General features: G+C 41.4%; 1 protein-coding gene across 1 annotated transcript in view; it reads right to left on the reverse strand.

The window, feature by feature from the left end:
* Nucleotides 1–515: 515 nt before the first annotated feature.
* The window catches only part of REC114 (REC114 meiotic recombination protein), a 237,492-nt gene continuing 223,258 nt past the window's right edge, over nucleotides 516–14,749 (reverse strand). The window contains exons 4-7 of the mRNA XM_007948990.1: nucleotides 13,571–13,783; nucleotides 11,293–11,303; nucleotides 7,217–7,292; nucleotides 516–680 (exon numbers count right to left, since the gene is read on the reverse strand). Coding sequence (XP_007947181.1) covers nucleotides 516–680; nucleotides 7,217–7,292; nucleotides 11,293–11,303; nucleotides 13,571–13,783 — 465 coding nt within the window. The remainder of the gene's footprint in view (nucleotides 681–7,216; nucleotides 7,293–11,292; nucleotides 11,304–13,570; nucleotides 13,784–14,749) is intronic.

The raw sequence follows: 14,749 nt of genomic DNA on the forward strand, positions 1-14,749 counted from the left end.
CCACTGAATGGATATAATGAATTGCAGTATATATGTATGATTGCTTTTTAAGTGATTTTTTGTTTTCTTCTGTTAAATCATGTAAATTCTTAAATCCTTTTGCACTGATGTGTTGAACCTTATTCTTGTACATTCAATTAAGGCAAACTTTTATAATTTACCCTTTGTTTTCAGTGACCTTGAAATGTTACAGCATGGTGATATTCTATGCAACTAATTACACTTTTTGGTTTGACACTGTATTTTTTTTCACGTTGATTTGATGGTTGATTGTCGATTTTATAACCTAACAGGGTTCTCATGCAGTACATAACTATAGATGCATGTGCTTGTGTTTTGTGTAATTGTTGAAGTGCAATGATGTATAAAAAGGTGAATTTACCTGTTTTTAAAAATAAAACATTGATAAAAGGTGTTTGGAATAATAGTCTTTTTATTCTAGTGTCTTTTCTAATTCTAGGAGGAAACTTTTTCCAGTACTTTCAAGTTCCTTAGTTATGTATGTATGTACAGCATTAATTTCTCAACTCTGTCAGCTTTTTTAGTTCTTTCTCCACCTCTTCCACAAATGCTGGGAAATTCTGATCCATAAGGCACAAGCGGAGAAAGGGGCCTATCTGGTCAGCACCCCATGCAGACTGTTCATAGACAAGGGACAGCTCCTTCGACGCCAGGATAGACTGCAGGGACATCAAACAGTCCACTTATTAGAGACTGCAGGTGAAAGCAAGAGTCTGGATACAGAACACAGGAAAACTCTGCCTTACGGTGGCTCAGTGCCTAAGGTTCTTGACTGCTAACCAGAATGTTGGTGGTTCAAGCCCACCAGCCACTCCTTGGAAGGAAGCTGGGACAATCTACGTCTGTAAAGATTTACTGCCTTGAAAACCCAATACGGGTCGCTGTGAGTCAGCATCGACTTGATGGCTGTGTGTTTGGTTTAAGGGAAATTGTTAAAAAATAGTGTTACAGAGTTCCTTTACATAATACATTTTAGAGTTAATAGATACATTTTTCAAATACATGTAGAAAGTGAAATAAACATGTATCCTTAAAGAAAAATGATCTGTACAGTTAAGATCGTGCCTTAATGAAGAATACTGTTGAGGATTAACAGGAAACCCGTCGATGATGAAGTCCACTAACTTGGTTCATCTCTCCACTTCGTAAGTGCAGGAGGCAGTAGAGTAGTTCACTATGTGGAAGCTGAGTTCTGGATGTAATAAACAGTTGTCATAAACTGACGACCAGAGGGTACCACAATTAGCTCACACCTGTCTTTTTCTGGCCCTACAGTGTTTGTTTTTAAAACACTTAAATTTACATATGGCAAAACTCACTCTTTTTGATATATTCAGTTCTGTGAAGTTTTACAAACATGGAGAATCATGGAAGTGTCACCACGAGGTACAGAACATTTCTATCACCCCCAAAATTCCCTCATGCTTACTCCTTCCTTGTCAGAACCTCCCCCCCCACCCTGACCACTGCCAGTCTGTTCTCTGTACCTGTGGTTTTACCTTTTCCAGAATGTCATATAAATAGAATTATAATATGTAGCCTTTTGAGTCTGGCTATGTTTACTTGGGAGCTCTGGTAGCATAGTGCCTAAGGCACTTGACTGCTAACCAGAAGGCGGGCAGTTCAAACCCACCAGCCACTCATCGGACGGAAGATGGGGCAATCTACTTCCATAGTGATACTGCCTCGGAAACCCAAGGAGGGGTCACTATGAGTTGGGGCCGACTTGACAGCACATACAACAACAACATATTTACTTAGCAGAATACACTTGAGGTGAAGCCATGTTGTTAGGTCCATCAGTAGAGCAGTGCTCTTTGTTGCTAATGATAGTCCATTGTCTGGATGTACCACAGTTTCTTCTCCAGCTGAAGTAAACTGGGGTTCCTCTGCTTTGTGCAGTTAAGAAGAAAGCTGCTATAAACATTCATGAAAAAGGTACTTTGATTTCACTTGGGTAAACACGTAGGGATGGGACTTCTGGGCTCTTTGGTAGGTGTATATTTAAGTTTATAAGAAACTGCCAACTGTTTCCCACAGCGGCTGCACCACTGTACATTCCATGAGCCAGTTGCTCCGCATCCATCCAGCATTTGATATTACCAGCTTTTTTTTTAAAATTTCAGCCATTTTAATAAAATAAGTAGTAACTTCTCTTTGTGGTAGGTCACTGAGTCAGAATCGACTTGATGGCAGTGGTGTTTTAGCAACTAGTGATGTGCATCTTTTCACATGCTTATCTGCCATCTGTATATTTCTTTAGTATACACACTGTTATTTGCAATACTTTAAAACAATTGGAATACACTGCATTTAAATATTAGGAGATTTCACATGAAAGTGCAAGTGTAAATGCTTAAAAATTTGAAGATCTGGCAATACTGGATCCACCTTCCCACATAAGTATGACTGGCTCCATCCCTATTGTGGTCAGCCTTACTTTTGGTTCTTTGACTCAGTCATCTCATGTACTACTCACATTAATTCTGTTAAATAGATTTTTTTTTCTTCCTATGCGTGGCACTCTGAAATGGACATTTCTCTGGGAGTTATCAACAATAGAAACTTACTTTTCTACCTTCAGACCAGTCCTTAAAGGTATGAAGAAGAATATGAAAGTAATATAGCACGCTGTTCTTCAGTGACAGCCGTGTAACATGTTAGTGTATATCCTTCCAAACCTATTTTGTGTGTTATAAAACAAAATCATACGTGGTGGTATTGTAGCTTCCTTTTTAAAAACTTAATGCTGTGAGTATCTTTCCATGTCAAAAGATAGGAATCTGTATCACTTTCACTGATTGCATTTTTATCCCATCTGTGGTTGTACTGCACTTCATTGAACTGTTCAGAATTCTGTTTATGAACATTTATGTTTTTTCCAGTTTTTGATCACTATAAACACCACTATGACCACTATAATTATTATATGCATATTTGTGGAGTTAAAAGATAATTATATGTAATAAGGTAACAAGATTAAATTTGATATATATTGCTAAATTGCCTTCTAAAAAATTTTATGAACTTAGATTCGTAGAATGACTTTCCAGGTTAGAGCAAAGTAGTAACGTACCTGAGCTCCGGGTCTGGTGCCTTTATTCCATTTGTACCTAATTCTTACATACCATGTAAATAAATTGTGCTTTGTTTGGTTTTGTTAGGTGTCCTTGGTAATGACCCCATGCACAACAGAACAGAACCATGCCTGGTCCTGTGCCATTCTCACAGTCATTGTTATCTTTAAGCCCATGGTTGCAGCCTGTGTCAATTCATCTCGTTGAGGGGCTTCCTTTTTCACTAAAGCTGCTGATTTGAGTGATTTGGGTGAAAGTTTACAGAGCAAATTCACATTCCATACAGCAGTTCACATACACTGTCTCATGGCATTGGCATTGACTACAATTTACCACAGTGCAACAGCTCCCCTCCCACTTCCCATAGTCACCTCTTCCCTGTGTCCTTCCTTCCATGCACTCCTGCCCCCTGAGCTGTCTCCCTGTGCATACACAGCCCTTCTATTCTCCCATGATTGTTCTCTCCAAGGAGTGTATCTACCTCAGGTAAATGTTCAACTCAGACATATGTCTGTCTTTTGCTTGGCTGGAAGCCACAGGTGTGGGTTCAATTCCAGACCTGACGGGCAGCTGGGGGCCATAGTTCTCAGTGGTTCCACCAGGCTCTATCAGACCAGCAAACCTGATCCTTTTTTTTTTCAAATGATTTTGAGTTTTGTTCCACATCGTTCTCCCACTCTATCCAGGATCTTCTACCTAAATCCCGCTCCGAGTGGTTGATAGTGGCAGCTGGGCACCATCCAGTTCTTCTGGTCTCATAGTCATACAGGCTGAGGGTCGCACGATGTACCAGTCACCTGCACTGTTTCCATGAGTCTTTGGTTTTCTTCATCATCTTTACTCTGGATGAGGAGAGACCCATTATTGCATCAAGATGACTGCTTGAAAGCTTTTAAGATCCCAGTTGCTACTCACCAAAGTAGGATGTGGAACAATGTTTTGTGCAGTATGTTATACCAATTGAGCTTGATGTCCCCTGCGATTATAGTCCTGAGTCCTCAGGTCCAACTAATTGCTCCCTCTGGGTAGCTGGTGTGCCCAAGAAGTGACTACAATCTTGTCCTTTGTCAGCTGTACTATACACCTGGGAATTCTTACAGAACAAATACAATTGTAGAAACACTGTTTGCCAACCCTATACGTGGTCTTGGGGACACTCGCCCCTGCCCCCCCTGCACAGACATAGCTAATAGTTCAGCCTGTCCACCCATCTATGCACCTGTATATCCATGTTTGCCTTCACTGACAACGCAGTACTATATGTGCAAAGGGTTCATCTTTGTTGTCTATACCTCTCTCTCTCTTTCTCTTCAGTGCCACTGTGTTGATCACTCAAGTTTGGTACATTGCCCTTCTTTTCACCCAAATCAGTACTTGTCTCTACCTATCTAACAATATTCCCTCCCCTCCCCTCCCCTCCCCCCCCGGTAACCAACAAAGAATTTACTTCCATGTATAAGCCTTTCCTTGACTTTTTACAATAATGGACTAATACAATATTTGTCCTGTGATTGACTTATTTCATTCAGCATAATGTTCTCCAAGTTCATCCACATTATGTGGTGTTTTGCAGATTCTTTGCTATTCTTCAGGGTTGCATAGTATTCCATTGTGTGTATGTACCATAGTTTGGTTATCCATTCTGCTGATGGGCACCTAGGTTGTCTCCATGTTTTTGCTCTTGTAAACAGTGCTGCGATGAACATGGGTGTGCATATGTCTGTTCTTGTCATGGCTCTCACTTCTTTAGGATATATACCTAGTAATGGAATGGCTGGGTCAAATGGTATTTCCATTTCCAACTTTTTAAGGAATCGCCATATTGCTTTCCATAGTGGTTGTACCATTTTATAGTCCCACCAGCAGTGTATGAGAGTCCCAATCTCTCTGCATCCTCTCCAGCATTTGGTGTTTTCTGTCTTCTGTCTTCTGGGGCAAGATGGTATCTTATTACTTTGATTTGCATCTCTCTAGCTCTGGTGGCATAGTGCCTAAGGCATTTGACTGCTAACCAGAAGGCTGGTGGGTTCAAACCTACAAGCCACTCCTCAAAAGGAAGGTTGGGCAGTGTACTTCTGTAGTGATATCTCCTCGGAAAGCCAAGGAGGGGTTGCTATGAGTTGGATCCAACGCAATGGCAGTGAGTTTGGTTTTTGCTAATGGCTAATGATTGTGAACATTTCTTCATATGTTTGTTGGCTGCCTGAATATCCTCTTTGGTGAAGTGTCTATTCATGTCTTCTGCCCATTTTTTAATTGGTGTTGGAGTTTTCTATAAATTCTAGAGATAAGTCCCTTGTCAGATATGTCATTGACAAATATTTTTCCCAATCTGTAGGTTCTCTTTGACTCTTTTGGAAAAATCTTTCGAAGCACATAAAAATTTAATTTTTAGAAGGTCCCATTCATCTAGTTTCTCTTCTGCTATTTGTGCATTTTGGGTTATGCTTGATAGTTTATTTATGCCGTGCATTAGGGCCTCTAAATTGGCCCCTAGTTTTTCCTTGAGGCACTTTATAGTTTTAGGTTTTACATTTAAGTCTGATTCATCTGGAGTTAATTTTTGTGTATGGTGTGAGGTACAGATCTTGTTTCATTTGTCTGCAAATGGATATCCAGTTTTGCAGCACCATTTTATTAAACAGACATTCTCTTCCCCATTTAATGGATTTTGGCCCTTTGTCAAAGATCAGCTGACCATAGGTTGGTGGATCTGTTTCTAGCTTCTCAATTCTATCCCATTGGTCTATGTGTCTGTCATACCAATACCAGGCAGTTTTGACTACTGTGGCTGTACTGTGGTTTTGAGATCCAGCAGTGTGACACCTCCTACTTTGTTCTTCAGTAGTGCTTTGCTTATCTGAGGACTCTTTCCTTTCTCTATAAAGTTAGTGATTGGTTTTTCCATATCCTTAAAAAATGTTGATGGGATCTGGATTGAGATTGCATTGAATGTATAGATTGCTTTGGGTAGAACTGACATTTTCACAGTGTTCAATCTTCCTATCCATGAGCATAGTATGTTCTTCCATTTATGTAGATGCCTTATGGTTTGAGCTAAGGTACCTTTTAGAATAACTGATACTTCCTAAATAAGGATCATCACACCCTGCCTTGCCTCCTATATTTCTGCAGCTCTAGTGTCCTCAACCACTCTGATCTAATTAACCCATAAGCCCAATGCAAATTCAAGGCTGAAAACAGGGCATTATGAAGGCTTCCCTGCTGCTGGAAAAAAAAAAAAAAGGCCTTTTAATTTTCTGTCAGTTGCTGTTTTTTTAATAAAAAAGAAACATGGATTTTTAGTCTTCTTATCCCTCCACTTCTTTATATGATGGTGTATTTATTCTTAGTTGTAAGCCCGACGGTAGAGACACCTGTTTTTTATACCACTGTTGGCAGATGTTTGATAGATGTGTTAAAAGGAAGACCCATCCCTGAATACCGATGAATTCCATGCAGAAGTTTGTGGAAAGCATATGCTGTGGCTGAGAGCCTACTCTGGGCACAGCAGGAAATGCAACAAGGAAGGGACACAGTCCTTAAGGAGTTTCTGGCAGGATGGACATCAAGTAGCTGATTTTGAATGAGTAAGTTTTGTAGGTTTCTCAGGTTAATAGCAAACTAACTATTCAGGGAAAGGAGGGGGTGTCTGGAAGCAGGTCTCTTGGTGACACAGTTGAATCCTTGCACGTTTCCACATATCCTTAGCTAAGATCGTAACACTGAGGATCTGTTCACACAGAAACCCTAGTTCATGTGCCTCACTCCAAATTCGTTTTGATATTTGTCGTAGTATAGTTTATCCAGTTTCACTGCCAGAATAAAACTGGAGTTCTTCCCTTTAACTCCTCTTTTTGGGAAAGTGATTACGTTCTTTATCTCACACATTTAAAGGCTAACACTATAAACCACTCTTCCTCTTTTTATTTCCTTAGGAGAACAGTTTTTCATGTGTAATAAACAGGGGTAGATGAAAATGGCCTGTCTTCTGCCCCTATTGACTTCTTTAATCCTTCAGGTCACTATTCTAGAACAAGGGAGTGAACAGCGATACACAGTCTTAGAGAACTGCTGTTTTTTTTTGTGACAAAAGTGAACACAGAAATAGGCTGTACCTGAGCTAACCGTGTCACGGAGGTTCTTCCCTCTGGAGTGCTCGTGCCAGGCGCTCTATGCTGCTGCTGCTCTGGGCTCTGGTGGAATGAAACAACATGCAGTTAGAAGACTGGCTGAACATAATTGGAAACACCATCAGCCACTCAAGTAATGGAAATGTGCGTTCATTTTGAAAAAAAGAGTATCAATAAAAATTATGTCAGTGTAAGTCTGTACTGGTTTAAACTGAACTGGGGCTGTTACCTGATCTGCCACAACAGAGTTACTGAAGGAGTTTAAGTTTGAGGCTCCACCCAGAACCTTATGTTCCTCAGTGTCAGACGGGGTTACTGCTGCTTCTAGTCAGACACATGGCACTTCATCAGAGGCCTGGCCTGAATCAGGAGGCACCTGAGTCAGGAGGCACCGTGGAGGCCAGGAAAGTCCCTGTGGCAGCTTGTATGCAGGAGACATTGCTTAGTGTCTGATAACCATGATCTGTCACCTTTTAAAGTGATTACTTAACACACGTTAATTGCAGAAAAGAAAGGAAAAAAACCCGCATGAAACGGTTGAATTTTTTTTTTTTTTAAATCTCAGGTTAGGTATTCTGAGGGAATGAGAGTTCTATACATGAAATTCCTAGATTTCATTCATTCAACAATTTGTGTCTATCTTATATTAGCTACTGGGGTGATACAGGAGAAAGGGTTACAAAGACCAAGATAGAGGTCCGGCTCTCAAGAAACCGTTGGGCTAGGGAAAACCTACCAAGTAAAACAGTGGTGAGCAATGGAGAGGTAAGTACTAGCCGGAGGTAAGTATAAGTGCTCAGGCTGCCAGGGGAGGGAGTGGACTGGAGGGCGCTGTGTGCTCAGCATGAAGTGTGAACACTCCTGGGTCCGTGTGGTCTGAAGGAACCAATAGTGATGAGGAGGCATCACAGGAGAAATACAGGAGATGGAATGAAGGAGCTATATGAGGTTTGGGGGCACAAAAGACTCTCAGAGTTGTTTCCACCTAAAAACGGGCATTTCTGAGAACCCTACCACCTTGCCTTCCCAGGTGACACACTTGCAGGCTGGCAGTGTTTGGGATCATGTGGCTCCTGCCATGCTTATCTCCAGACAAGCAGCAGCATTCCTGCCTTAGGTGGGAGCTGATGGGGTAATACAGGGAGAAACCCAGGTGCTCTGGAGGGTGGCCTGTACACCAGTACCATGCTCTGACTGCTGCAGTAAGAGGATGGCAAATTCTGTCCTACATGAAGGACCTAGTCAGTGGATTTTAGCAGAAGCACAGATCTAGAAGCAGCCATAAAGGGATGGGAGGCCAGGAAGGAAGGAGAGAAAAAAAAAACTGGTCAAGAATACTAACTCAAAATGAGCAGAAAGGCTCAGGGTCCTTAGACAAGCCCCATTTCTCCGTTCAGTTTCTTCATCTGTAAAAGTAAGTTAGACTCTCATGCCTAGCTAGTGTTTCAGCTCTGATATTTGATGCTTTCCTAAAATATGTTAACAGTTTAGTTCATACAAAGTTCTTCAAACAACTGGGAAAGACCAACCAAAACAGTATGCCATAAACAAACGCTGTGTCAACAGCAGCCATGTGCTGAAGCACTTGAGGTCACCGGGCTGGCCCCAGGATTAGATGGTCCACCATCCTCAGAAGTGAAAGGTTCTGTGAACAAAGCAGCTGATGCCCCCTGGCTCCTTCCTTCTGGGCTCTGTGCTAACAAAGGAGAGTTCACAGAGGAAACTGTCATCCTCTCCTGTCTTCCCTCCACCCGCCTGAGGGGGTGGATGGGTTGCCTTAGAAGCCCTCAGGTTGAGGTTGAGAAACACCTGGTTAGGCCACAATTAGCAAAATTACAAGGCTGAGGAAAAGTTAAAAACTAAAATACAAGCCAGGAAATGACTCAAGAACCTGAAATAGACATGAAATTATCTCTCTTTGTGAAGAAGGAAACACCTATTTTGGACAAAAACGTATGTATAAAAACTTGCTGGCCGTCACGTTGATTCTGACTCAACTGTCCCATTGGGTTTCCGAGTCTGTGAATCTTTATGGGAGCAGACTGCCACATTTTTCTCCCACAGAGCGGCTGGTGGGTTTGAACTGCTGGCCTCTTGGTTAGCAGCTGAGTGCTTAACCACATCTGACTTGGAGAGCATCAAGATAATCAGAACTTGGCATAGCCTCCAACTGCTAAGGTGGATTTCGAGGAAGGGAGCATGATGCCCAATTTGCATAGCAATAGTACGACAAGCCTGGTCTGACGGTCCTGTTTTGTCTACGAAAACTAATGTGTTCTAGGCAGTGCCTTATAATGTCTGCACTCCAGTGGATTTCACCTTTAAGGCTTTGTCTTGCCTTCTGCTCTGCAGCTTCACTCAGTCTCAGCACTCAGTCTAGAGCCTATTGGCTCTAGAGGTTCTGAGCCTTGCTAACCACAATTTGTTAATCTGCAAGAGAGGGTAGATATGACAAGGTAACAGTACAGACAGTTGGGTTACACATTTGACTTAGGTACAAATGAACCCTGTAAAGCTTATTGTTGTGGTTCTCTAATGCTGGTATAACAGAATATGCCACAAGTGGATGACTTTAACAAAAGGGATTTATTCTCTTACAGTTCAGGAGACTGAATTCCAAGTTCAAAGAGGTGGCTCTATGGGCTGGGTGAAGGCTCCTCAACCTTGGGCTTCAGCTCTGACAAACCAATGATTGACAGGCAAAATGGCACAGTCCCAAGACTGGCAGGCAACAGGGCAGGCCAGTGAGATGAAGACTTGGCCAAGTGCAGGATCCCAATGTGCCAAAAGCTTCTTCTTATACACTGGAAGTAGGCTACACCCCAAAGGTAGCACCCTAACTGCTCACAGCAGATTCCACCATGAAGGTGATTATAATCTCATCATGGGGAATAACTATATCCAGCTGCCCAGGCACTCAAAACCATGGCCCAGTCAAGTTGACACCCAGCTTTAACTACCACACCTATTATATTCAAAATTTGAGGTACATACAATGGTTCGTAATTATAAGTGGCCACAACTTTGCAATGTACATCGAAACATTTATCATTGCTGTATTATGTTAAAGGGGTTTTAGTGTATTTGGAAGTGTTTCTTTTAATGTTTTCTATGTATAGAAAGGTACACTATACACTATGTACTAAGACAAACATTTGACCAACTGACATTAGATAGGCAACATTGTTCAGACTTATGTAAAAATCCAACTTAAAGACAGATTTAGGGACAGAATTTTTTCATGATCCAGTGATTGCCGGTACTGGCAATAATAGTAACAGTATTATTGGGTAATACAATGTTCTTCAGACAGCTGGGAAAAAATATCAACCAGAATGGCATGCCACAGACAAAACAGTCAGGTGTGCCAGAGCCCCTGAGGCTCGTAATTTCCCATGACTACCCAGTAGTAGTGGATAATGCTATTAAGATTATGTTCGCCAGGCACTGACCTAGGTGCTTTCTACGTGGCCCTGCAGTCTCACCATTTTACACGTGAGGTTTAGTGGCTTGCATGAAATCATGCTGATATTAAAAGGGCCAGGTTTCAAACCTAGATCTGTTCGAGTCTAAAGGCTGTGGTCTTTGCACAATTTCATGATGTCTCAGCTACTCAGAAAACCAAATTACAGATCAGAAGAGTCCCTGAATACAGAATCAGGAAAAGACATGAGTGTTTTCTAATCATTTGAGGGCTATTTCTAGATATTTGGGGCCAGCCTGTAAAATCAGAGAGCTGAGCCTGCATCTGCTGCTGCAGCTTCCAGCCTTGGCCTGCATTTGTTCCTATGAGTTCCAACCTCAATTTATCTGGCATTTTCAACATTTAGATAATTGTGCAGCCTTGATGAGATTCTAGCCTGCTGTGTCTTCCTTATCTTTACAGGGCATTCCAGACCTAGTTCCAAATTCTGGGTCCCTATTTGTTTCTTCTTGTACCCCATGCACTGGGTTTACTAGATTATAATCTGAATCTTGATAATTGGTTAATGAAACCTACATAAAAATAAACCTATTTCATGACCCTGAGGCCAGAAAAATTAAATGACGTCTGTGTCTACTGTTGGCCACTCTGAAAAGGATCACAATAAGAGGTCCCAGAGAGAGTGGGAGAAAACTGTGGCCCCAAACTCAAAATTATTAAAAAAAAAAAAAAAGACCACACTTACTGGTCAGATGAAGACTGTGGTCCTTGTAGATTGTGGCCTTTAGCATTTAAGTCAGGACCTGAACTCACCCCCCTGGCTCACCTTTCAGCCAATCGATGCATAGGCCTGTAAGGTGAACAGTAATTCTAGGAGGGTGTGCACTCATAGAACAATCAGCCATAGGAGATCAGGAGGGTAGTATTTACCCAAAGAAGAAACCTATTTCAAAGGCAAAGGACCACAGGTAAAAAGTACCTTATAACAAACCAGTCCATCCCATTTTTAGGGAGGAGATGATTAAAAGAATCTGATTTGGCAAGTACCACATTCAAGAGGAAATCGGGTGGCACCTGTTTAAAGGAAAAGACTTTATGGTCATGTAAATTTATTAGATAAAATTATGAATGACAAGAAACTTGGTGATAAAACAGCAAAAAATAAATTCTCTTGGTACACAGTTTAAATGGATGCAGGATGCAGTGATAGAAAGCCATGTTTGGAAAATCACAAAGTAGAAAATAATAAACCTGGCTTGAACCTGGGATTTCATTCCCAGAGCAGAGATTATTACTAATAGCATTTGGGACCATGCCAAAGAAATGCTGGTACATGTATGTCTGGGAGAAATTCTGCAGCAACAATCTCAAATTTTTGGTCTTAAGGCCTTTTCACACTCTAAAAAAGCCTTGGAAGAGCTTTTGTTTATTTGCATTATATCCATCAATATTTACCATATTAAAAATTAAAAACTGATTCTTTAAAAATGAACCCTTTAAATGTTAACATTTCATAATTTTCATGAAAAATAACTATTCTCCAAACAAAAATGTAATGATTTTTTTTGCAAAACTCCCTAATTTAACAGAAGACAGCTGGATCCTCCTGTCTGCTTCTGCAGTCAATCCGCTGCAATACGTCGCTTTGGTAGAAAGTAGATGATGAAAACCTAGCCTCATAGAGAGATGTACGTGGAAAAAGGAGGAATATTTTTAAATAGCTTTTCAGATCACTGTGGATATTCTTTGATACAACACCAAAACTCAACAAGTTTTTCAAAGGTTAGTTGCAACACAGGACCTGAAACCATATGAAATTGTTATACTGCTTATATTAGCATCTGTTGGTCTGTCTTGCATTTTGAATGGATCTCTTATCCGTGCATGCTTTTGTAACACCATGCATTGGCCCTTTGGAAATACTCATTTACTGAACTATACAGATCTTCCAAAGGTTGAACTATTTCATTATGTAATTATATATTTTAAAAAATCAGTAATAATTGTGATCTGTGGAAAAAAAAGAAAAAGGCTAGTTCAGCTCCAACTTGAACAATCACATAAGTGCTTTTCCTCGAAACAACCATCCTACTTCAGTAGACAAGGTTTTTTTGTTTGGGTTACATTTGTTTTTAGTGCTAGTGAAAAACATAATGAATTACTAGCACGGGTTGGTGCCACTGCCTGGATTGATGCTAAGGCGACAGCAGCTTTGCCCACTATTGCTTTTGTACCAGCATTGCAAATGTTGCCACAGTGACAAGGCAAAAAAGTCTTACTATTATTTTGAAGGAAGATGGGGCAATCTACTTCTGTAGTGATACTGCCTCAGAAACCCAAGGAGGGGTCGCTATGAGTCGGGTCTGACTTGACGGCACACAACAAGCACACAACAACAACAACAAATTATTTTGAAAAGGAGCCCTGGTGGTACAATGGTTAAGTCCTCAGCTGCTAATGGAAAGGCTGACAGCTCAAACCCACTCAGTGGGACAAAGCCCTGGTGACGTGCTTTTGGAAAGATTACAGCCTAGTAAACCCTATGGGGCCCTTCCATTCTGTCACATGGGGCTGTTATGAGTAAAAACTGACTTGATGATAAACTACAACAACATGTTGAAAAGAATTTTGATTTGGTGGGCCCCCTTAAGAGGGTTTGAGGGAGAAGTCTTCGGCCCACACTCAGAACCACTGTTGTACAGTGACACCTAGAATGCCAGCTGGGACACCCCCCTTTCTAATTTCTAGGATTACAGGAGGACACAACGAGGATTAAACCTTCAATTAAAATATTCAGCATTACATATTTTTAAAACTACAAACTTGATGGACTTGACAAATTCCATTTTGACTCTGGCACCCACAGTGCATTACACAGTCACATTTCTTGTATGGCCATCCAGTAGCCTACTTACCCCGGGCTGCAATGGGACACTCTTTGCACGGTCCTGCCCTTGGCTTTCACCTGCCCTGAGTGAGCCGGGACTCGGCCGAAGCTCCTGGATGATTCCGTCGGGCTCCTGGACGGTGATGTAGGGGGCCAGGCTTTGCACACAACTGCAGCAGTGCTCCAGGGCCTGCTCCTTCGACTCTCCACTAAACTGTACCCGGAACATACGGCTTTTGCTCTGTTTGAAAAATCAAAGGTTATTCCAAGTGACCCTTGATAGAACATTTACTGTGGGGTTTTCTAGCAAGTTGCTCCCTTTGCTTGGAAGGAAAAGAAGGAGCAATTACCCAATCTTGATCACGTGGGTAAGGGGGAAAAAAAAAAAAAGCCAGTAATTGCATTTCTTCTTCCTTTACAGACCTATACCTCATACTAGAATTCATTTCTTTCAGGGAACTGACATTCACAAAAATGGTAAAGCCCATATGTTAAAGCCAAAGGTCACTATGCTGACTGAAGTAAAAGATTGATGTTTTCTCTTGCTTTGAAATGAAAATTTCATCACTGCTCTTTCCCTAAGTGGAAAATCAGCAAAGATAACGCAGCACTGTCCTGGCTCAACAACATCTTTCTAAAGCTGAATATCTGAAAGAGCAAACCAGGTGGAGGTCACATTTAAAACGCTAGTGAAATTCCAACTACTGTACAAATCACATAGTGCAGTGTTGTCTCTAATTTGCTGTGTGAGTTACAGCCCTCGGCAAGTGAGCGAATGTGGAACAGATGCAGTTATAATAAAAAACCTGGTAACTCCATCAAATTTATTTGATTGTGAGGTTAAAAATAGACCTACATTGTAACAATAACAAATACTAGTTTAGTTTCCCTTTTTTCCAGTCTAATATTCTGGCCAGGTGAGAGGAGTGAGCAAAGCTCCCCGACATGGGTTATGTATGCTGTGTAGCTTTGTTCAATTTCCTCTGTAAAGAAAGCCAGGGTTTTTTTCATTTAATAAACATATTGTTGTTGTTGTTGTTGTTGTGTGCCGTGGAGTCGGCCCTGACTCATAGCAACCCCTCCTTGGGTTTCCGAGGCAGTATCACTACGAAGTAGGATTGCCCAACCTTCCTTCCGAGGAGTGGCTGGTGGGTTTGAACCGCCAGCCTTCTGGTTAGCAGTCAAGTGCTTTAGCCACTATGCTACT

The sequence above is a fragment of the Orycteropus afer genome, unplaced genomic scaffold (genome assembly GCF_000298275.1).
Source record: "Orycteropus afer afer isolate SDZICR_OR568_19922 unplaced genomic scaffold, OryAfe1.0 scaffold00233, whole genome shotgun sequence".
Taxonomy (NCBI): Eukaryota; Metazoa; Chordata; class Mammalia; order Tubulidentata; family Orycteropodidae; genus Orycteropus; species Orycteropus afer.